The 23,965-nt window shown below is 44.4% G+C and overlaps 3 protein-coding genes across 7 annotated transcripts; all 3 read right to left on the bottom strand.

Annotated features, from left to right (window-relative positions):
- Window positions 1-96: 96 nt before the first annotated feature.
- On the bottom strand, window positions 97-6,706 carry LOC306789348 (semaphorin-4E-like). 4 transcript variants are annotated; one of them, XM_079285258.1, is made up of 16 exons: window positions 6,411-6,706; window positions 6,268-6,330; window positions 4,860-5,170; window positions 4,559-4,704; window positions 4,027-4,089; window positions 3,841-3,939; window positions 3,584-3,683; window positions 3,386-3,496; window positions 3,108-3,259; window positions 2,750-2,928; window positions 2,485-2,641; window positions 2,089-2,311; window positions 1,851-1,966; window positions 1,579-1,736; window positions 1,447-1,499; window positions 97-1,289 (listed from the first exon to the last, which is right to left on the bottom strand). In XM_079285258.1, exons 3-16 carry the CDS (start codon window positions 4,963-4,965, stop codon window positions 628-630), a joined length of 2,325 nt encoding a protein of 774 aa, XP_079141384.1. In that variant the 5' UTR covers window positions 4,966-5,170; window positions 6,268-6,330; window positions 6,411-6,706; the 3' UTR covers window positions 97-627. The 4 variants fall into 4 exon arrangements, with proteins under 4 accessions (XP_079141384.1, XP_079141385.1, XP_079141382.1 ...); XM_079285259.1 differs by having other exon boundaries at window positions 6,268-6,289; XM_079285256.1 differs by having other exon boundaries at window positions 4,860-5,225; window positions 6,268-6,706.
- A 994-nt stretch (window positions 6,707-7,700) lies between these two features.
- stap2a (signal transducing adaptor family member 2a) lies at window positions 7,701-12,328 on the bottom strand. 2 transcript variants are annotated; one of them, XM_079285624.1, is made up of 12 exons: window positions 12,189-12,303; window positions 11,293-11,364; window positions 11,094-11,213; window positions 10,955-11,011; window positions 10,709-10,860; window positions 10,492-10,623; window positions 10,319-10,388; window positions 9,531-9,633; window positions 9,322-9,417; window positions 9,112-9,240; window positions 8,862-8,924; window positions 7,701-8,776 (listed from the first exon to the last, which is right to left on the bottom strand). In XM_079285624.1, the coding sequence occupies exons 1-11, from the start codon at window positions 12,294-12,296 to the stop codon at window positions 8,869-8,871; spliced, it is 1,095 nt and encodes a 364-aa protein (XP_079141750.1). In that variant the 5' UTR covers window positions 12,297-12,303; the 3' UTR covers window positions 7,701-8,776; window positions 8,862-8,868. The 2 variants fall into 2 exon arrangements, with proteins under 2 accessions (XP_079141750.1, XP_079141751.1); XM_079285625.1 differs by having other exon boundaries at window positions 7,701-8,924; window positions 12,189-12,328.
- A 355-nt stretch (window positions 12,329-12,683) lies between these two features.
- LOC306788918 (endophilin-A2-like) lies at window positions 12,684-23,845 on the bottom strand. The gene is made up of 8 exons (XM_079284651.1): window positions 23,709-23,845; window positions 20,685-20,753; window positions 20,294-20,510; window positions 19,993-20,126; window positions 19,605-19,763; window positions 17,153-17,256; window positions 16,733-16,866; window positions 12,684-15,491 (listed from the first exon to the last, which is right to left on the bottom strand). Exons 1-8 carry the CDS (start codon window positions 23,751-23,753, stop codon window positions 15,304-15,306), a joined length of 1,050 nt encoding a protein of 349 aa, XP_079140777.1. The 5' UTR covers window positions 23,754-23,845; the 3' UTR covers window positions 12,684-15,303.
- Between the last annotated feature and the right edge of the window lie 120 nt (window positions 23,846-23,965).

The raw sequence follows: 23,965 nt of genomic DNA, 5'->3' as shown, positions 1-23,965 counted from the left end.
TCTTTGCACGTTTCCATTGGTTTCCATCCCTTTAAAGCATTTCATTTGAGAGTTCGAGTTAAAACATCGAACATCTGAAACTTGGTCCGTCTTCACAAAGAGAGTGGCTCACGTACACTAAAGTATAAAGATGATTTATAACTGCAGGTGTCTTCCACATCTGTTCTTCACATTCTTGGCAAGTCAAGTCTTGTTTGAAAACTAGTAAACCCTGTTTGCAATATTTCAATACACTGAAACAACTCGAGGACCCGGTAGAAAAGGTTTAATACAATAACAAAGTCCTGGCAGCTAGTGGTTAGAAATGAAATTGCTCAAATTCAGCTATTTTACATCTCCCTGTGAAAATCACACCAATCTAAGATGAATCTAAATATATTTAGATTGAAGACATTTAAAATCAATGAGATCTAACAATTAGTAGAAAGCTAAAACATTTAAATGTACGCACAATTGTAAAAACGCACAAAGTAAAAATCCAACTGTCTCGTAATTAAACAAGAATGTTTTAAGCTCTCATTGAGCATTCAATGCAAACGTTACAGATGAACTGATGAATCCAATAGTTCTGGGTTTGGGTCATTTCTCAAACTTCTGCGGTGCTGAATGGGAACGCGCTAGTCATTTTCAAATCACTGACTCGTCATCAATATACTGGAGAGTGACTTTTGTGTTGTCGCTCCCCTCCTCAGCCACGCTGAAGGCCGCCTCCCTCCCCGTGTGGTTGGTACTGCTGCTGTTGTTTGCTCCTGACACCAGGGCCTTGTCATCTGCCGGTGCACACCTCACCGCATCCTGGTAGGCGTCCAGACCACCCTGCTCATGGGTCTCCTGGGATCGCTCGGCATTCTTCTTCACGCAGTTCCAGGGCAGCGGAATGTGGCCTTTGTAAAAGTTCCAAGCCAAAAGGGCAAGAAGAGCAACTACAAGGAGCCCGACTAAAGCCTGGAGTCCAGCCAGAGAGGGGCCATCCATCCGGGCCTGGGGGAGAATCCCGTTCCGATTGCCAGATCCTGCTGGAGCCACGCTGACCAGATACTCTGCCACAGTAGTTGTATACGTGACAGCTTTGGGGCGCTCGTCAGACAGGCAGCGGTACCGACCGGCGTCGGAGTCCGTGGCGTTGAGGATAAGCGCGGAGCCGTCTTGTAGAAGCTGAAGGCGAGTAGACTCCGTCAGACGGCTGCCGTCCCGCCACCAACTGGTTTTTGCCAGGTTGGAAGGCGATGGGCATTGGAGCTTCAGGTTTCCCTGAGGCCAGATGGACCGATTCATCGGCTTCATGGGGTCTGAAAACGAAACAGAGGTCCTTCACATAAAAACACATTTTGATTTTTAACAACCCACGATCAACCGCAGTTATGGTGCTTTCATGTTTAAGAAGTGTAAAATGATGCAAACCCTGCCAGGTGCAGTTTAGGTACGTGACAGTGTGCACTAACTCACCTGCATCTGGGCAGAGAGAGGCATCGCCCTCTTTCACACTTTGGATGAGTCCTCTGAAGCAAAAGATACAAGGATTGAAATTTAGTTTGGATAGAACCGATAGCAGCACTTGCTCTTGGGACAGCGGCCTACCTCGGTGAATCAGAAAGGAAAACACATTCCCGAACTACTTTGTCCCAGCCGCAGTACGGGTCTCTGGCTAGAACACAGTCTACACAGGATGAGGACCTCCCACAGGTGGCCAGTGGCATCTGTGCTGCTCCGTAGTCTGAGCCGGCGTAGAGCTGACCCTGTTTCATCACACACACAGAGCAAAGGCACTGATGCCGGTGCTTTACCGTAATATACGATGACAGCACACTTGAACAGTGATTTAGAAGTTATATCGGGGTTTTTTAAATTACCGTGACTTTGGAAAACTTCAAAATCTTGATTGGCTCTGGGGGCTTGAAGAGTTGCACCTCCTCTATGATGAACATCTCTCCATCGTAGTTCACCGCTTTCAGCATTGTGCCTTCCTCTTTACGGATAAAAACAGACACATGCTATATTCACATGCGGTCTGATGCTTATCACTGATGAAAAGCAGCAAAGTGAAACACACACACAGGAAGTGGCAGTGTGCTGCACCGATGCACAAACCTGTGCCGATGAACATCACGGAGTACTTCTCTCCATCCGCTGCCTGCACTTGGTTGACTATGATGCGTGCGAATGCCGCTCCCCTTCGCACCACAAGAGGCTTGTCTCCTATTGGCTGGATAGCTTGGTCCATGAGGGGCTTATCTTTGACAAATTGAAGGGTCCGGTCTGGGAGGTCCAGGCTCTGATTTATGCCCGCTTTACGAGCCGCATTGTCTATACACTGGCGGGGGAAGAGGGGAAAGAAAGAGACAAGAGAGAACAGAGTCGGAGAACAAAAGAAATCAGTTTCCTACTGGGACACTCATGAACCCCCCTTCAACAGAGTTGCCTTTTGAGTTTTGCCTTTGTTTGCAACACACGCGCACACACACACTGAATCGTGGGCAGACTCACAGATCCGGGCCGAGGGACGGGCACATCTCCACTGTACATCACCCACTTAACAAAAGAGGTTTCTACGGGGACTGGGGTCTTGTACTTCCCCTCCGCAAACACTCTGCTGATGTCAGACACGCGGTACGCACACACTGCAGACAGGTCCGACGTGCCCCTGAAACACACAGAAGATGTGAGCCAAGTGGTGTGCCAGAGACCATTACAGAGAAAGAGACCCCCGCTCCCTCAAAACACACAAACACGTTTGTCAATTCAAACGTACGACTGTGGTGTGAAGACGGCGTAGAACAAGCAGTCCTTCCAGTGCTGCTGCGGGTTACACAAGTAGTAAGTGTCCTGGATGATGTACGGCAGCTGGGACTCCAGCACTGGACAGTCCATCCTGGCCTTCAGGAAGGATGTCCATTTCTTCTGCAAGGTCCTCTGGCCTCCGAGGTCTCCCTGGGAGCACAGAAACCATACGCCGAAGTGGAAAAACACGAAGACAAAGGGGATGCACAATCACGCATCGGAAAGGGCGGAATGAGCACAACTGAGGAAGTGCTGTTTATACGATATTGCCGTTTTTGGGGAATGGAGCTGCGACAAAATAAGTGCACGCAGGATGAACTTTTGTTTACCTTGCAGACACGGGCCACGCGGGAAACCACCAGCTTGTTGTAGCAGTCGCACTCCACAGCTGTCTCACTGAAGAACAGGTACACCTTGTCATCGTCTCCCTCCTCACTCATATAACTCTCTGGCATCTGAGTCATGGAGACAAAGCTGGGCTCTGGCATAGAGAGAGGGGGGGGGAGGGGGAAACATCAACTTTGACTGAGCTACTGAGCAAATCAAGTTCAAAGACATACACTTCCTGTAGCACCTTACAAAAGAACACACGTTCTACCTATCTTACCATGAAGCCAGGAGCTCTTGAACTCGGTGCGTACGGAGGTGGGCGAGCTGCGCATCAGGACGGGTTGAGAGCCCAGAAAGTTCATTGAAGTGGCCGAGTACAGGTTGTTTTCTGGAAAGACATGACCGATTGGGACACAGTGGATTAGAATTGTTAACCGTTTTTCTTCAACGTCTCATCCGCTGTATTGCTACTCACCAACCATGATGGAGGCATATCTCTGGAACGGATCAAAAGGACACTTCCCTTTGCCGTCCTCTCCTTTCTTCTCAAGGGTCAGCTTTCCATTTGCGTAGGACTGCACAGACAAACAGAGGCACTGCAGCTCCCAAAGTCTGTACATCCTACAGTTGTTTTAAATATCATCTTGATGTAATAAACTACACAGCATCGATGTACACAGTATGGAATGTGAAGTGAGCTAAACGAGCACCGTGGCTCTGAATTTGTCTCACCATGTAATCACACTCGGGATCAAAAGCATTGGTTCCACACACATACATCCTATTACCCTCCGTCTGGTGCAGGATCCTGATATAGTTCTTGCACTGAGTCTGTAAATGCATTTTAAAAAGCACAATGACTACATCGACTCAATATGCAATACATTTGCAAGAGCAGAAGTCCAAAAAGGGGCCCACCTCAGGATCTTTTCCTTTGTTTTTACACGCATCTTCTTGCTGTTGGCTCACTTCCCATTTAACCTAGAAGAGTAAAGAAAAACTATTTTAGTTCTGTTTTTCAAGTTGAAGTGTTTTTCTTTGTATCTTTCGGCATATACCGTGCCTTTCTTTGACGGTTGGAAGGTATGGGGCAGGGAGGACATGGCACAAAGGCACCCAAAGCAAACCCTTCTAACCATTTATACCCTTTACTACATACTAATATAAGTGTAACAAGCAGGTAAAATGTCCTTGCAGATGCAACTGAGGTGGAGGTGTAACAGCTGGAGTCAGACTTGGTTTTCGTATGTGTTGATTGAATCTGAAGTGTAGAAGGTGTTACAACACAGTGCAACGCCGTTTGCCTGCCGAGGCTCGCAGGCAGCCCGGCACAACACTAACGTTTGCTCTTAAAAGATGTCTTAGCCCCGGGCCAAGAAATTCACAGATAATTGCAGAGTATGGCGATCAGAATTGGCCTTAACTGCATTGTTAACGTCGGTGCTCTTACCGAACCACGTTTCTTGGAGATGTCCTTGAGGTCGAGCGCATACACTGCCTCCCTGGCACCCAGCAGCAGCAGGTCCAGGTCTTCTCTCAGCAGCATGGTGGAGTAGTTGAACACTCCCTCCTCATGAAACAGGTGGCCATTGTCCCCTAAAAGCAGAAGATGAATGATTAACTCAGCAAGCTATATACCGGTGATGAAACCCGGTTTCCCAATGCCCGAGCTTACTCAAACCACATGAAGCCAACACAAGTTGGCACACTGGAAGCCGAGGTTACTACACAAGACAGAAAGCAACACTCACTATGGTAGGGCACAGATCTACGGGGGACACAGTCCAGTGGCGAGTCTTCCAGCGTCCGAGCCAGGGGCAGCAGCCAAAAGACACAGAGGGGCAGCAGCGGATGCATGGCTCTTTTGTTCAGACCAAGAGGAATTAAAGCTTTATTGTTCCCTCAACAGTTACTCATACGGGGGGCAAAGACGGCGAGCGGCATCTATGACGTGGTGCGGTCTGTTCTGAGTGAAGGGCACGGGCCCCTTTACTGGCCCCGCTCAGCGGGCTGTCCATGGTGAGATGGATGGCACAGACCAAAGAAACCACGCCGAGGAGGGCTGAAAGACACAACGGTGCACCAGTGTCACAATCGGGTCACCTGATGTAGGAGACCTGACAAAAAAGAGACTTTAAAAACTGAAGAAAAAAAAAATCACACGGCAAATATGAAGACAGCATGCGAAAAGAAAGATTTAATTTGTTTAAAAAACAAGAGAGAGAGAGAGAGAGAGAGAGAGAGAGAGAGAGAGAGAGAGAGAGAGAGAGAGAGAGCGAGAGAGAAGAGAGAGAGAGAGAGAGAGAGAGAGAGAGAGAGAGAGAGAGAGAGAGAGAGAGAGAGAGAGAGAGAGAGAAAAAGAAGCAGAGGAACAGCCAGAAAGGGCAGAGTGAGCTAAAGTCGGCAGTAATTCTGTCAGTGCCATAGTGATGTTAATGCAGGGCCATGAAAGGCATTCAGCAGGGTGCAGGGACGTCAGCTCTCCTGCGGCACCAAACACAGGCACACAATGAGGGATTCACAGAGAGCGCTCAAGGCCTGTGCAGATGAGAGAGGAGCTCTTGCACCAATTTTGTTGCAAGCGCAGTTGCACACACAGGAAACATGTTGGTTTGACTCGTCATTACCACTAAACCCCATTAACTATTATTGCTTCTCCTTTAATTACGATAACGGCCTTTGTTTTCCATGGCTTCATCCAGCAGTTTACAGCCTGCTGAGTGAGTGTGTGTACATAAGGTGCTTCTTTCCCAAGAGAGGTGTGCCGTGTTTGACTGATGAGCTTCGGCATGTCAAAGAATGCAGCCCTGATAATGTTTCACATATTTGGCGCTGGGAGCCAGAAGACAGCTACACTCAAAAACTCCCTGCCAACACACTAACGCGCGCGCACACACACACACACGCGCCAAATGTCGTCGGCCAGTTCGGCTTTCGCCATTTAAAGTTGGTCTGAAATCAGTTGAGTCAAAAACTGAGCTTAGTGAAATTCAAGCTTGCGAGTTGTTTTAGTTTATTGGAATAAAATGTGTTGTTTGAACTAAGTTTTACTCGATGTACTGCAACAAAAGCTGTCACACGCACACACTCACAGAAGTAATGACAAAGTGCACGAGCTCAAGCAGTAAACCGTCAACACACTCAAAGTTAATCACTTACCTGCGCACTGACACGCCCAAGACTGCGGAGACTCCCATGAAAAACAATGGAAAAAAAACACACCTGTTTAAGCGTAATTTGTGGGAACCATTACCTTTTCATTAACGAACAGGTTGGTAGTAAAGGTCACTCATACCACTCACAAACGGCGGAAGAGGGTGATTAGTCCCTCACACACGTCTAATGCCCAACGTCCGCTGAAATGTGAAACTTCGATCTGCGCGAGCTTGCAACTTCCTTTAAGGTTGTAACGCTGGAAAAGGCGGCAGCAGGTTTATGTTCTCTGACCTCAGACCGCAGAAAAAGTGTCTCTGAATACGACTCGGCAGCCAGTGTGTCTCTGTCGGGTCCTCTCAAAGCCACAGCAGTCATCCGTTATTGTAGAGACATCCCGCGGTGAGTGAGGAGGACCTGAATGTCTGGCTGCTGCTGCTGCTGCTGCTGCTGCCGTTCGCCCCGCAGGTTGTTTTTGGTACTCGCTTCAAACGGCCGTTGAGGCGGCGTAAGACGCTGATCTCAGGTCTGATTAAGTTTGCATTGTCCTCGTATACTTGTATCCGTCGTTGGAGGGCACAGCTGATTCAGGATGGTCGAGGTTGAGGATAAAAGCAGCTGGGGGTGTCTTATCAATGCATAGGATGGATTATATAAATATATATGTGTATTATACACAATATTATACTTAACCTTAATACAAATGTATGAAATATAGTGGAGCCATTACATTTTATTTCTGGTTGATAGAATATAACCTGCAAAACATACAATCCAATTCAGTTCCTCTGTTATTACAGGTGTATGGAGGAGCAGTCCATGTACACAGGCCACATCACATCTTGGCTCTAATGTGTGGACATCAAGTCCCTCCATCTTACATAACTGACATATTTACTGTTTTTGTTTGTCCTCTTTTTTCATATTACAAATTTCACAAATCAAGACAAAATAAAAATACCATATTCTCATTAAAAAAAGAAAATGGTGGATTATGTCAATTTTAGAAATTGTAGAGAAGTTTGCCTACTAAGGAATAAAGAGAAATGTGGCTTGTTTCAGAGTGAAATAAGAGAAGTTGTTTCATGTAATGATTAAAGTAATCTATTTAAAAAATAATTAAATATGGAGAAACAGTTTATTTCCAATATAAATGTATCTGAATGTGTGTGAGATCATGGTAGATTATCTCAACTGAAGGAACAAGGAAGACTGAACAAAAATACAACAACCTTCATGTTAAACTGTAAAAAACAAACAAATGACTTTTGCAAACTTTGCTGAAACGTTTAAGCTCAACCTATCAATTCACAACAAGCAACAAATCAAATCCATGCAAAACCATTTAATGCTCCTGATATCTAACAAACACTGTTCTTTGATAGCGATCGAGTAGACACGACACGTCATGTACAAACATACAAGAAACTGTTCATCGCAAGAGGACACGTATGAGTCACTCGACACAAATCTACTGGCCGATTGGCGTAACAAATGTCATTGTAGAAACACATGCCGTTATGTTTAAGCACCTTCAGACCTGTAACAAATGATCAACAATACTGTGATGAAGCCAAGAGGCTGGTTCAGTGTTTGTACTTGTGCACTTTGTAAAGACTGATGTGCTGATAAGGTTTCTGTCCCTTTAGTTGACAGACATTCCACTGGAGGGCAGTCGCACATACGAGTACACTTCATTAGCTTGAAGAGGAACAGAAATCACCTGCAGTTTCCAGGCAAGTCTGAGCACCAGTGAGTCATTGCATCATACACAATAGCACGGACACAGTATACGAGAGAATAAGGAAACACTTTAAAATAAGCGCCAACAGTACGGTTAAAGTTGAGTCATAAATGAGCCACAACAGTGTCATTGAATCAACGATACATTAATAGTTGCTTATCAATCACAAATAGCACTCATGAGCAGCAGGCAGAGATTGTGCAGTTTTTTAGATTCGGGCCAGCTCGACAGTCACAGACAATATTTATTTTTCAGTCACGTCACATGTGATGATGATGAGGTGAGTGAGGAGAATTGCTTGAGCTGAAACCTGAGCAATCCTCGGTTTTGTATATTTTCAGAGCAGATAAAGTGTCTCAGGTCTCCAGCGTTGATCTTGGCAGTCTGTGGTTTGCTTGTTCTTCGTCTCCAGTGTTGCAGCAGTAACATCAGCAGCTCAGCACTCAGACGAGAAAACATCAGTTGGCTCGGTTGGTGGTCCTGAATGCTTTTTTTTAGCTGCCAGATATATTGATTCAGTGTGGACTCTGATCTGAAGGAAGATCATTTGTTGTGGCACTACTTTTTTTGTAAACAGCTTCATGAAAGTAGACAAAGAACTAGCGGATTGTTACCCCAACCAAGGCAGGCTGCGCTTTATGAACCTAATCCAGTGTTTACCAGACAATCTCGCTCTTATGGAGCGAACCAGAGTTCATTTAACCATCTAAGTCCAACATGTTGTATCTCCCTACAAGAAGGCGGCGGTATTTGTAGTCCCTTGTCTTCCACCTAGAAGGCACCGGATAAATAGCTGTGGTGAGAAAGGGTTTGGCACTGAAGGTCGAGTATGATGTGACAGCAGGTTGTTTCTTACGAGTGGATCACTCCTGACTGGCTCGTCTCTTCTCAAGCTTCATTTTGAGTTCCTCATTGAATGCTGTGGAAAGGCAGAGGAAACACATCAAGTTATGTCTCTGTTATGTCCAGTAGATTTACCTGATTCTATAAAAAAAATATTGAATTGCTTTATTAAATTACTCCTCAGATTACTGAATGAGCCTTTTAAAAAAACAACAACTGTAACTCAGGATGGATTGCAGCAGGTGAGATGTGCATGAACTCACTCTGTGCGAGAGGTGAAGGGGAGAGGATGAGCCGTCTCATCGGGTTGGTGGGCGAGGCCGGCACTGGTGAGGTCAGGATGCGGCGGTCGGGGGCCGGAGACCTGGACAGGGGGCTGCCGGGCCAACGATCTGCACCAGAACAAAAAGCAGTGCTCGTTATTGCCGTCTGTCTGCGACTGTCTGCGTGTGCTTTATGTGGCAGAGACGAACCCTGTTTTGGAGGCAGGGCGGGAGCCTTTGGCAGGGGGCTGGAGGGGGCAGTGTGGAGGATCCTTTCTCCGTTCTCATCATTGGCGGAAACATATGCTGAGGACACAAACGGAATATAACTCGGGCAGCCTTATTGATTGCTTGTCACAATAATCAGGAAGACAAAAAAATAATCTTGAGAACATGCGTGCGCTGCGTGGTCGCCTCACTGATATTCTCTTCGTACGGCTCCTCCAGCAGGAAAGGCTGCAGAGTTCCCGCTGTCTTCTCCACCAGAGCGTCGATGACCTCGTGAAGTGTAGCACAGGGGATCTGGAAGAGGAAACCTGTTGTATTATACGCCTAAAGCAGCTGGTTTGTTGAGGCTGTTCACACACAGCCCGAGACATCGTTGATTGTTGCCATCTCAAAGCACTCATATTTGTCATTTTCCTGTTCTATATTTCTTCCAAAACGATCTTTGTGCTGAGTTGTTGCCATGCCACCCCAAAAATCCCTTTAAGAAACAACATAATATAGGTAAAGATACTAGCTGTATTTACTTCTGACAAGTTGTCCCCTGAGGCATCGATCCAATATGGCTGTTTTGTATCAGCACCAATACAATAAAGGAGATCAGGTATCTGCAATGATGTGACTGATTTACATAAAATTATGTTTCTTTAATCGTGTTATTATAAAATGATGTGTTCTTGCAATCAGTCACATCATTTACGGTAAGTCGTGGACGCATGTTTTCAGTGCAGAGGTATATAGATAATACATCTGGTAAAAGGGAGCACTGGTATCGGCAGCAGATACCCTGAATTTAGATATTAGAATCTGTATCCGGAGTGAAAAAGTTAGATCGATGCATCCCTAACATGAGGTTTCTCCTGTCATTAAAAATGAATGTCAAAGAAAGTCAATAATAGTAAAAAAAAAAAAAAGTCAGAATAATTCCACCTTTAGAGATGTTATGAGTGTTGAAGTGTATCTGCAAGTATTAAACACTCACAGGGTTTTCTACATCAATGACATAACCACCTTGGTCCCTCTGAGTCACACGGTAATGTCTGAACACTGACCTGGAGCAAAAGAGACAAACACATGAACGTGTAACACTGGCAGTGAATGTTGCGTCTGACTATATTTGCAGCTGTGGTGCTCAGATGTCCGGCGGGCGTTTACCCATTGAGGTCCTGCCTCGTAGTGACGGCCAACGAGCATCCATCTCTGCCTGGACGGAGCAACATGTTGCCACAGTCCGGGTGTCTCTCCAGAAGGACTTCGGCCTCTGTTCGAGACACCGGTCGAAAACACCTGCATGACGCATACATTAATGATGAGAACGCAGTCCACTAAAAAGGGAGTACAGCTACAGTGCATCCTCTCAAGGAGAACTCACGGTGGGATCTCTCCTACTAAAGGCACGGAGAGGGGCGAGGGAGGAGCACGCGTGGGAGTGCGATTTCTCCGCCTGGACCTCTCTTTGTCCACCATCTCCTTCAGCATCTGCAGCTGGCCCGGCAGCAACGTGAGACAGGAGGGCACATTCAGCTGTGATTGGACAGAGGGGAGACTATTTTAAAGACGGCACAGGAGAGATAAAGATTGATGCGAGGACGCAGGCGTGCAGACAATGAATATTTACATCCACAACGGAGTAGAGGAAACCTTTCCACAGCTCCCTTGATTCCAAATTAGGTGCCTGGTAAAGACAACAGCAGTGTTACACTTTACAAAAAGTGTTCATTTGTATGTATTTATGTGTGTCTGTGAGTGTGCATTACTGTGAGTTTGGTCTCTCCATCCTTCATGCGTAGGATGAGTCTGGCTGCCTCCAGGTTTCTGTCCCGGCTGCAGTCGTCCTTCAGGGACACAAACCCACTGAGGTCCAGCTTCTCCACATACTGTAACACACACACACACGTTTCAGTGCCAGCTCACTATGATGCACAAACAACACATCATAAACAGTCTGAAACTTACATGACTGTCCTTGGCATTGTTGAAGAAATACAAAGAATTCCCGCACAGACAGGTCCACAGTCGCCTGGCCGCCTGTCACACCCAGAAAGAAGCAGACATGAGAAATGAGAGGATACACTGCTGTCTCATGTGTGTAATGAATATTTCCCTTCTTTTTTTTTTAATCACCCATTTCCTGTCCCAGGAGATGAATAGGAAGTGAGCCACAGCTGCTGTCAATCTGTGGCCATGGATCAGTGCAATACCCTGCACCTGAGCCAGGCTCACATTACATGTCTATATTGCCTTCAAATGAGCTTAATGAGAGACTGGGGGGAGGGTATCCCATTCTGTATTTGTCACCTTGTAAATAATTAACAATATGCAAAAGAGTTGACATTTTGACTGTATGCAACTTTGTATTTGAGATATTGGAGCTGCACTTCAGGGATCAGGCTGTTAGAACAATATGTCAAAATGAGTGTTCTCTGATTTTGCATTGTATTCTGGGTGATGTAAATGCTTCGCAGACACTGTCTTTTATGTGACATAGATGCCTAGTTATTAAAGACACAGCCACAGATCCATCGAGCGATGCGAGTTAAATGACATGCGAGGTTTGACAGCAACCGGGCTTCCACAATTCATACATTGTGATCCGTTAATGAACGGTTGCACACTATCCCCGTCAGATTCTGGCAAAAATCAGGCTGAACAGGACAACAAATCAGTGATCCGCTCCCCACCAGCATCAGTGTACAGTCCCGCCTCGCCCATTCTAACACAATAAGGAAGTTGACAGCTCTGTGGGAATGGGGGATCATAAGCTGGTGTGCTGTGCACACACACATACTGACCATTGCTACCCACTCAGCATGCACTGGAAACAACATGGCACTGCACCGGGGCGAGCCTACCTTTTCCTTCGGTCCTCGCTTTTCCAGGTATCCCTCGTAGTAGCAGGGCGGGAGCTGCGCCCGGGGTCCCCCCGGCCCGGAGCGCTGCCTGACGGGTGCAGCCGCCATGAGTGTCGTTGGCTGGGCACCGACCGAGGACAAAGAGGCGCTGAGTAATTCGGAGAGTGACACGCCTTCCCCGATGAGATAGTGCTGTGGCAATAATCCAACAGCTGGCTGCTGTAGCCTTCTGTGTCTGGGGGATCATGCAGATGGGTGGCTGTTCCGATTAGACGTTGGATGGTTGGGAGATAAATGTTCAAAGTATACAGAGAAAACGAGCCAAAAAAAGAGCAGTTACGCAAATGTCAATTGATGGATATAAGTAAGAAGCAGGCGCATTTAAAAGGGGCTGATCCTACGCCTCTATGATTGGTTCTGCATCAGTGTACATACTTTCATGAAATGATATAAATTGAAAAAGGTCAATTCAGTTTCAGGGCTGTAAAAACACGCTGGGAGCCAATTTACTTTATTGATATTTATTTGAAGAAGTGAATGCAGCATTCATTTCCCTTTACATGGTTACAAAAGTATACAATACACAATGATTACACTTAGTACAGAGGTAATCCATATATCCAAAAGAGAATCCAGGATAATCCCACGTTTAGCCTCCCCGCAGTGTCACAGTTACAAAAATAAGGCGTTGCGTAAGACACAGAGGCTGTAATGAAGACTCATGCAAAGCAGTTACATTTGAACACAGAACATTCCATTAAGACTGTGCATAATAAAATAAATCTTAAAAGTCTGATAATACTTCATTCATCAATGTTGCATTGTTGAGAGACTCGTGGTTATGGATGCAATACGAGCAATCACAGAATGTAGCGTTGCAGTAAATGTCAGCCGCGGCACGAAGACAACTATTTCAGATGTGACGACAGCGGCACACAAAAATTTATCTTAGCCCTTTGCACGACATTATTCATCATCAATATTATACAAGCTGCATAATAGCTCAACCTGAACCCCTGACCCTCTCCTCCCGTCTCAAACTCTTTAGTGTAATGAGGCATGTAAACCCACACCTGAACCACACAGCTATTCCTCAGCACAGCCATTGACGACGGCCCCCTATACATAACATGATTAACATTGGAGACATGCAAACAAAACATGTAAGGCTATGATAAAAAAAAAAAAAAAAAAAGACATTATTCCAGGAGTGGACCAGGAGACTCCAGAGGCACCATGGTATTTGGGATGGGGCAGATAATGAGAAAGGGGGTAGGAGTACAGGGGACAGGTGGTGAATAAAGAGCAGTGGGGGAGGGAGGGCATAATCCACTGCTGTGAGCCTCCCTTCTGAAAAGACCTGTCTGTTCCACTCCCAGTTTAAACGGAGATGGGAGAGATGAGTGGGGTGGGGGCGGGGTCTAACAAGGGGATCATGACAGGAAGAGAAAGTTGGTGTTTTAGTGAAGAGCACAAACTCTCACAGTTCATAGTCAGCTTGCAAAAGACTTAATTGAAACTGAAACTGGCTATTGTGCCGAGGCCTTCCTCATTATTAGTGAATTCGGTACACAATTCTTTGGTGATAGTTATGCAGTATTTTCTGTCAGGTTTTGGACAAAACACATCAAATTAATTTACATGCTCCAAATTATAGGTTAGAGTACTAACGCCAAGCTTGCCCCAGCACTATGTGGAGAAAACAAACACAGATTCGTTGTCAAGCGGTTGGGTAAAAAGCCCACAAAAACATGATGCGCGACACTGCCAGCAGCATCAATACAGCCTGAGAAAACAGAGGAACTGAAGGACGCGGATGGCTTTTGTGTAACACTGCAGAATATTTGAGGTTGAAACATTTTTGTTTTGCTACACTCAAATGGAAACCAAAGTTAGCTTCCCCTTTAAATTGCGAAGTATACAAAAAAGTTGAACGGGTTTGCATATAATAATGTTACTTCATTTTGCAGAATTGCACGCATGATGCTAGATTGAATATTTTTTCGTTTAACGACAAACTGCAGTCTCGTCCAAGGCGGGAATAAGCTTTAAGTAAAGAGAGTGGAGTGTAGTGAGAAATATTGCTGTCAGTAAATTTAAAGTAAGTAAATCATTAAAGTAGCAACAATTGATAAAAGTTGACATAACTAAGCATATTTATGGAAAGCCTCCAGCTCTGTGGAATAGACTATATTACAACTTTTTAGTCTCAAACAAACTGCAAATGTTTGTAAAACTGCCACAGAGTTTATCTGATCGGTGTAGTGTTGAAAAAACATTTACTACAGCAGTCAGTCAATGTTAGCTGTTGACTGGCTCCAGCTATTTGGAAGAATAGGAAAATCCAAAGTACAACACAAGACACTAAAGGTGGGTTTGGTAAGAGACAGAGGCCGCATGACAGTGGCACTCAAACCAATAGCTAAGAGCGATCTTTACAACCACCAGATGGCAGTCGAGGATAGTCTCAAACATGGACAGAGGGCAGCCGGTCCTCCATGTTGACTCAAACTAGTCCATGAAGACAACAGCACTAAAGCCTGAAGGCACAGAAGTGAAAACTGTGATCGTGGAAGACGGAGTTTGGAAGACTAAATTCATGTGTGTAGTACCAATATCAACAATACACAGAACAAAGAATGGCATCTTGTGAATGTCAAATATAGTAAAAAAAAAAAAAGAAGTACTTGCACTAAGAAGTACACTTCTTAGTGTTAGTGGATACAGCTGAACATGCCATTACATAAGTCATTCTCTCTTGTTCCTGCTTCATCAGTCCCGGTGATGGAGGTGTAGTGTAGAAAGTGCACAGGTGCATCGAGAATGAATGTAAATACTCGAGATATCGTCAATGCTCACATTGCGGTGCCGTTTTTTGGCTGAACATCCCTCTGTCCCAACGGTTTTTCAAAATGTAATCTTGACATAAACTGACAGAATAAAAAAAAAAGCTCTTTACTCAATTAACTCTTAGGTACAAATTAGATCCCTGTCTTGGTTTACCCTTTAATTACAATAACGATTAGCTATCTTTGGTTGTTGAGAGCCGATAGCCCACTAGCAACCCCCATTTTCATCCTCTCCATCTTGCGGTTCCCCTCTTGCCTTGCTGTTTTCAGTGTTGCAGAGGTACCACCACTTCGACATAGTTGTTGGGGAAGTATCCCGTTTTGCCACGAATGGCTCCCTCAAGCCAGTTCTCATCGATTCGATCGATCAAGGTGATGATGTCACCCTCGTGGAAGGCCAGCTCTCCTTCGTTCTCCGGCTCAAAGTCGTACAGAGCTCTACAGGACGGCTCAGCTGCAGGAGGAGACACACAAAGTAGAGAGATGGAAGGAGGGAGAAAGAACAAATGAGATAAGTATATCCTGCGTCACCAGTATGTCTTCCAGTAGGACGAGGACCAGACAATAGGACCATAAAACCAGAGATGTCTGTAAGTTAGTCATCAGTAAGTGTTAACGGGGAATCCTCCTGAAGCCCAAGATCACTGTTGCATGGCTGAACTATTTCATTCATAACGACCGTATCAAGTTTTAGGCCAAGACATTAATTTTCTCTTCTTTGACTGAGGAGGTGAATGACCTTATCTGTAGAATGAACCATGAAGTGATGTTTCTTGAGGTTCAGGAGGATCACCCGTTAGTGAACAGGCATACATATAGATACATACAAATCAGCAAAACAATGACTGTGGGTACAAATGTTTTAGATTTGGTTCACAACCCGATTAAAAACACCAGTCACTGATAAAAAAACACACATGGTTTGCTGACATTTATATATATCTAACAAGCCCGTGTCTTGTTCTGGTAACCTGACACAGTGGACCCAACCAACACCATTCAACAGTGTTAGTCCACTACTTTACCATCACACCGACATGCATACAGCCCTCTGCCACGCAGATGTGCACCGGAGTAAGTGAAAGTAGTGACACTCTCTAGTTCTGCGTGAGTGACACGTTATCTCCGTCTGTCCCACTCACACGGTCGGCTCTTGATGGAGGTTCTTTGGATGGATGGACCTGGATATTGTGCAGGCGCTGCTTAATGTCGCAAAATGAAAGACACATTAGTCTCAAGGATGAGATTGACTTGCAGACAAGCACACTTTAACAAAATCATATTCTGTATATCAGAAGTGGACGCAGTCATCGTGAAGTCACCCACTGGTTTGTGGACGGCCGTTATGAAGCCTTGAGTTCGGCGATTTGGCCGTCACCATCTTGGCTTTTTTGCAACCAATGAACAGATATTTCATTGGTTGCAACACGGCTCTGGTACGGTAGCGACCTGTAGGTAGCCCCGCCCTAAAGCATACCCTTTCTATTTTACTCTTACTGGGAACAGAATTTACTAAATGAACATCATGTTGTATTGAAGAAGACTTGAAACTAGCGATTGAACTAGGAGTCGCCCCCTGCTGGTCAGTAGAGAGAATGCAACGTTAACACACTTCCCCATTGGCTTCACTCTTCAGACAGAGGTTGCCGCCTGAACAAAATATACAGTAAGTATACGTATGTATAGTAAGTTTACCGGAAGAGTAAACTGGAGGGGCTGTTGCAGCTGGTGCGTATCCTCCATTCGAGTTTTCTACCTCTCCATAGTCATACACTGGTTTGGGTCTGGGTGTGAATTCACGTCTTGGACGAGACTGCGCTTCAGTCACCCTGCACACAATCGGAATAAAAGAAATCACCTCCATGAGCACCAACACAGATACAGGCTGGTTAAACAAAGAGATGTGCATTCATTTTCTTGTGGGCTGTAATCCAATCACTACAACTGCAAGTACATTGTGAAGCATCAGCTGCCACTAAATAACATGAATGAGTTGTAATCAGATGGGCAGAAGAGAACACGGTGCAGCCGACTCATCCCTTGTCACGAGCCAGAGGACACAGCCTCAACATACAAAAGGTGTGTCATCTTCCACAAATAGTCCATAGCACTGACCTTTCTGTCAGTTTGGAAGAAAGCTCCTCCATGACCTCCGTAGCCTGTCTGTGGTACTGCAGCAGAGACTCAACCAGAGAAGACAGCTGACTCACCTGCTCCACCTACACGGACAAAAAATATATATATATTTCAGGACCAAACACGGAAACAGCAGAGGTGCTTCAGAGCATTCTTTACTGGTTAATCGTTTGTATTCCGGTCTCACATCATTCCATCATTACGTCAGACCACTTTATCACAATAACTTCCCTCTGAAATATCTCACAATGGCAGGTATGAAAACGGGTCTGACAAGCTCTCACAACTGCAAGTCATTGTGGAACAAACCAAACAAGCCACATGTTACTTCTCTAACGACAGTATGCGTCAGGTGTCCCGCTAGCTGAGAAGCTGTGAGCAGTTGAAACAGATTTACAACCAGAATAAATATTATCAGGTAGGAATATTAACAAGAATGACACATTTTAGTTGGTTTGACTATCATGTTTCATACAGTTCTAATGGTGATCATCAGGCATGGGCAAACTACGGCCTGCGGGCCGGATACGGCCCGTTGGGCCTTTTAATCCGGCCCGTCAGATATTGGTACAAAATTGCCCAAAGTATAATAAAGACTAGGGCTGGGCAGTATGCCGGTTTTTTATTTACGGGATGACATGAATTCTTCACACACCATTATACCGGTGCATAGCCGAAAGAACTGCTGTCTGCTTTCAACAGGCAGCTAAATGTATTCTTTGCCGCTGTCAGCGCTAGTTGTCTTATATGTATTGAGAGGGAACTCTAGTCATGGTCATAACTTTATAACACAACAATTAACAACCCACAACTAACGCTCTTCAACAGAGAAAAACACCACAGCACACAACAGTCTGTGATGCATGCTGGGTACAGCTCGCGAGCGAGCCTGCTTGCTAGCACAACAGTCTGCTAACAGCTGGGAGAGGCTCCGCCGCTCCAGTAACGTCACATTAAAGAACAGAACAGAGCGATGCAGGATGAACAAAGACAGACCGGAGATGCACCGATAGAGTTTGACACATATGCAACGCTGATTACCATAATATGCGTGGTATTTGTTATAAATGTACGTTGGTGCAAAGAGGGTGATAACAAGCTGTACAGGGAGGGGCTTAGGACCCAGGGGAATGTAGGTGAATGAAACAGGAAGAAACGGAAGACACGCCACACAAACAGCTGTTCACCGCTCGTCACGATCCTGCAGACCACTGATTCTCAACTGGTGGTTCGTCGCGGACCCGTTTTCAGTGGCCTTTGCGTTATGCAGCGGAGTTATTCACGCTCCTTTCCAGCATTTATGGCACTTTGTTCAGCTGTACAGGAAAAACACAGACCAATGTGTTGTATATCACGTCACGTGACGCAGTTTAACCAATAAAATAAGGGTATTCTGATACGTTTCCTGACGCCAGTGAATTGTACCCACACCGTGACACAAGGGGGAGAGACAAGGAAAGACTACAGAGCAGAGCTCTGACAATGTTAGATGTGACACTCAAATATTTGTATGATCCCTTCAAAGAATCAAACTGCTAAAAAGACCACAGTCATTAACCTTTACACAAAAAACTGTGTGTCAAAAATGACTGCTTAAATAAGTAAGTGCATGATAAAATATGCATTTATGCAATAAAAAAATACCGTGTAAGATCCCAGTTAACTGATGAACACCTCAGATCTGTTCTGAGAATTGCCACAACCAAACTGACACCAAACGTTGACGCACAGGTTAAAAAGGGTGACCAACAACACTGTTCCCACGAAAATGAAATGCAAGTTACTTTTTAGGTTATGGCTTTTACTTGTAATTGATATTAGTTCAGACAAACACTCCATTCATCTGCTACTGGCCCGGCCCGTCTGTCAAATTTTAAAACTCAATGTGGCCCCCGAGCCAAAACGTTTGCCCACCCCTGATCTAGCTTCATCTTCTTATTCCTCCCCCCTATTTTGAGTTTGTCTAACTTATGGGCCTGAAATAAATTCACTATGTTAATGCACCGTTATATGAATATGCCAATTCAACTCCATCTGCTTCAGTCATAAATGCTTTTATTCATAATATAATAATTGCATCAAGATGTCATTAGATGTATTACTCGTGTCACTACACTAAATAACATTCACAAAAACTTGACAGCACTATACAACTTTAGCCTTGTGTTCACGCTACTAATCTACCAAAACACGCATTTTAAGCCTACTATGGATCATGATTTTGTTAAGAACAATGTTTTCTGACTTTGGACATGTTGGCATCACTTTGCCTACTTCATTGGCAACAGGATTATTATTATTTTTTTAAAAGACACCCGTAGTGAAAATAAAAGCCATTGCAGTTTTTCCAGTGTTGTATAAACAAGTCCAGCAGGTTTCAATGTGTCATTTGCAATGCAAAGTGTGCAAGAGTAGTCCAGAGGTTACTCACATCTGTTTCCAGCAGGTTGTGCATGGAGTCTTTAGCCATCTCTTTGGACTCGTGGAACTTCTCCAGGGCTTGCCTGATCTCTTCATCTGTGATTTTACCTTGACGTTTCTTTTTATAATCATAGTCGAGACGACGGCCCTCCAGCTTCTTCAGGTGGTGCTGAGGGGGTGAAAGAGTTGGGAGGTTGGGGTTACGCAGAACAGTGTTTTCACTTGTTTATGATGGTTTTGAGAAATAAAATCGTGTCATTTAACCATTTTCAAGTAATTTTAAAAATATACACCTGGACAGTAAATTATTTTTGATTATTTCTGACCCACTGACTGCGGAGCTCATTAGTTAATGCCCGGCCTGTACGTGCAGAAGCATACTACTTATTTGATTCTACCTGAATGTCTTTGATATCCTTCTCAGCAACTGCCTGCAGTGGATCAATAAAGTTCTGCTTCACATCAATATCCAGAGAGTCCTTGAACTCAGCCATCCTTTTCATTGACTCTCCAATGTCGGTTAGAGCCCCACCTGCAGTACACAACACAACACCAGCATTAGTGTGGGACATTGTGAGGCATGGTAATAATAATAATCATTGGTTTTATACTAAGTAGATTCATGGACCCCCATAACCCATAATGTTCATCTCTCTTTCACCCGATATCTCATCCTCAAAATGCTTCCACTGTGCTTACCAAAGTTGGTTTCCTCGCCCATATCCCGTCCATACTTGGTCATGCACTCCCCCAGGAGGCCCTCGGGCTGGGGGTAGCCAGGACTCTTGACCTGCCCGCGCATTTTGGACACTGTGTTGAGCATGGAAAGCTTAGCTCTTGTTGCCGGGTTGGGCTGGAGGTACTCTGATGTCTTACTGAGGACTTCCACCACTGCTTTGCTGGTAATATCTGCTCTCTGGCGGTCCAGGTTAAAGAGAGAGAATCATTTAGGCGTGTGTGCATATGCCGAGTGTTATGCCTTTAGGAGTGTTTAAATGAGTGAGGGAAACATCATTTCACTTTCAGTAAAACAGAACATGTTGTGCTTTATGTTTATTACAGATATTTTCTTAAAATGTATGCATGTTACCCTCTCGAGGTCCTTGAAGTCTTCATCCAGTTTGGTTCCCTCTGCACCGCCAACCTTCTCACTCACCAGCTGTGAACACAGAGCGATCACAGCAATAAAGCCGACTGATGGAGGAATACGCCACAGGTAGGAAACTTCAGCTGGGTAACAACCTGTTGTCAAAAGGGGCTCTAACCGGACCTTCACAACCACACTGCTGTCTACTTCCAAACTTGAAATGGATATTTAACTGTTTCCAACATTTTTTCCGGGCCTAGTTGACACAACTCTCAGCTTCTGAGACATACCCATGTTTTCCGTCAGTGGAGGAACCTCAAGACTGCACGAGGGAATGAATGCTGAAAACTGGACTTTCCTCTCTAGTGAGAGTCTCCGTTCCATAAAGAATTCTGCTAAAAGGTTTCCCTTTTTTTCCAATCAGGTCAGCACACACATTTCAGTTTCCTACACTACAACCACATCCATGGATACTTTTACTAAACACACACACACACACGCATGCTTACCTCCTCCTGCTCTCAATTCATATCCCGACTCACACATGGCACATACGTTCTGCATTTCTCATCCAGAGCTACTAACTTTGAAATCTAGTGCAGTTGGCTGGCAGGCCAAACAGAGACTCATTGTGCATGTGTTTCCTCGATTGGTTCAACTCGGTGCAGCTGTCGGCTCCACACTGCAGATACAACTCTATGACCAGATGGATCAATCAATCTCTGTAGTTTGTACAATATACAGCTTTGGTAAAGTAGTTTTGTATGAAACATTCAGTGGCTGTGAAAATACCCTAAGCACCGATTGCCAATTGAGTCATGGGATATAATTCAGCACCAAATGTTCCCCAATTATTTAGTCTAATAAACAGCATTTTAATTGCAATTAATTAATCTCTCTGTACCAGATGTGAAGTTGTTGTGTCACGTAGATGTGTGAAATCCAAACACAGACGCACTTTGAGCGGCCCATCTGGCTTCATTCTAGCACTCGGGTTTTTGTTCTCCGTGACTAACAAACCTGCTCATCCTGGAGTACGTAATCGATCCTGAAAAACTTGAATTTTAGCACCAGTTACATGACGTTTAGCTTCGAAATATTTCTGGTACATTTTGTTACTTAGATTTTCAAAAAGCTAAAAATAAATATGCGGCTTAAAAAGACAGGGTCATGAGCACATTTGTAGAGAGCATGTGGGTTAAGTCTTGTTGGTCAATGACAAACGCAAGATACATAATATAATGAATCAAATGAAAGAGCAGGTGCACAATTAAAAACACAGCAGGCACAATATCAGCTACCGGTATATGTTTTTGGTTAAATCATTGATTGAATAAAGCATATTTTTATGGCGGTACGATGTGGAGCTTATTCGGCAACTAACTTAGAGAACTGATTACACTCCTCCACCCCGTTTCATTTAGTGTAATAACCCGAAGAGCTTGTTGGCATGGCCTGTGCTACCAGAGGGCAGGGTGTTGAGTATAGGCCCCATAGGTTACCAGCTACACTCTACAGCCAAAGAGTTGAGGATTTGGCATTGGGAGTTGGCCAGCACCACAGCACTGCTGCTTTCTGTGCACTCATCCCTGGTTTGTAATTATTGCTGTATTGTCAATGTACAGACTCAATCTGCTGGATTGTTTAAGAACTGGAAGCTAGTTTGGGCAGAGTAGTCACATAACTTGGATTCCAACACACACCCACTTGCATGTCACACAATGTTAGGTCAAAGCAAAGGCCTGTTGCAAGGCAGTTGTCATCAAAACACAGGCCACCGGTTTCACAGCCCACGTCTTGTTGAGCTTCATGTTTGTGGTGGCGAATTTACCTTTTAGCTGTCTCAAGAGCCAACAGTTACATTTGTTTTGGCGTGGAATGACTGCCATTGGAAAATTAGAAGCACAGGACAAACCTGACTTAATAAATGATGTACGATACTGGGGATGTCACAATATGGCAGTCACTTCTATTTGAGTAAACATTTGACTTGCTTCTCGAAGCTTCCATATCCATCTGGCATCAGTGGTAACTTGTGCTTTTAGTTTCATATTCATGCAATGTTGTACTTTTCCAAAATTAGATGACGTTCAGCAATGGAAACAGTAACGCCAAAGATAAAAACATGAGCCTGGAGTTAATAGTTTATATGATAGTTAATAATGGAAGTGCAGGTATGACATTGTAGATTTTTTTATATGTTAGAGATAATTAATTGACTTCAGAGCAGCAGGGCTGTTATTTAATAACGTTAGAATATGGCGATGTGGTAATGTCCTAATTTACATGAATAAATCTTGAATATTTATGGATTGATATAATCCATGGCTCACAGGCTGGCTCAGTTCTATTGTTGGAAACATAAGAGACACATCCAGCTGAGAGATGACTAACATGAGGTGTGTGATTTGAACTGTAGTATCACCACAACATGCTGGCCAATTTGTCTTGAGACAAGTGTTTTGAAAACATTGTGTAATCCAGCACGTTAGAAATAGCAAACACGAACATCACTTTAGGGTATTAACATTATATGAGTAATGCATCTACCTGCTGTTTAACATCACATCAAAACACGACGAAAGAATGTTGTACCAACCATCCAGAAACTCAACCTCTCAATGCCCTACTTCTGTGTCAGTCATAAACTTCAACAAATTAGAGTTGCACTTCTACTTAAACGTAAATTGTTTTGACAATTGAGGAATACAATACAAAGTTAAGGGTTAACGTTTACGTTACCTGTGAGCCACAACTCATTTGACAGTTACTTAACGTTAAGAGTTTAACAACAATAAAGCTAGTCGTATACTTTTTAACAAGTTAAAACGTGTCGTATAACGTCAGCTAACGTCAATGTTTAGCCGAGACGTCGTTAACTAGTTAACGTTACCAGTTTTCCACTTTGGTGAACCAGCTAAAGTTAGCTTGAAGCTAGCGTAGACTAACAAGAAAAGTACAGCTAGTTAGCTAGCCTTAGCTAAGCTATCCGCTAACGTTAATGTTTATTTTAAGTCGCGCTTTTACCTGACTGGCTTTGTAGAATTGCTTCTTAAATCCTGCGACGGACATCTTGCACCGTCAGTGTTGCAACCTGGACCTCGAAGGGGAAATTGTGTTTTTAAAATAGTTGCTGTTAGTTTGAAGTTCTCAGCACAAGCAGCAGCCGAGCAGCACGTCTTCTAACGTTGCACCGTGGATGTAAAACTTGCTAGGCAACCACAATTTCCTGGCCCCATCTTCATTTGTGGGAGGCCCCGTCCTAGTGGATTAAGTGGGTCAAA

This window comes from Melanostigma gelatinosum, assembly GCF_949748355.1.
Source record: "Melanostigma gelatinosum genome assembly, chromosome: 15".
NCBI classification, from domain to species: Eukaryota; Metazoa; Chordata; class Actinopteri; order Perciformes; family Zoarcidae; genus Melanostigma; species Melanostigma gelatinosum.
Note: the sequence above shows the minus strand (reverse complement) of the source record. Positions and strands in the feature narration are given on the sequence as shown.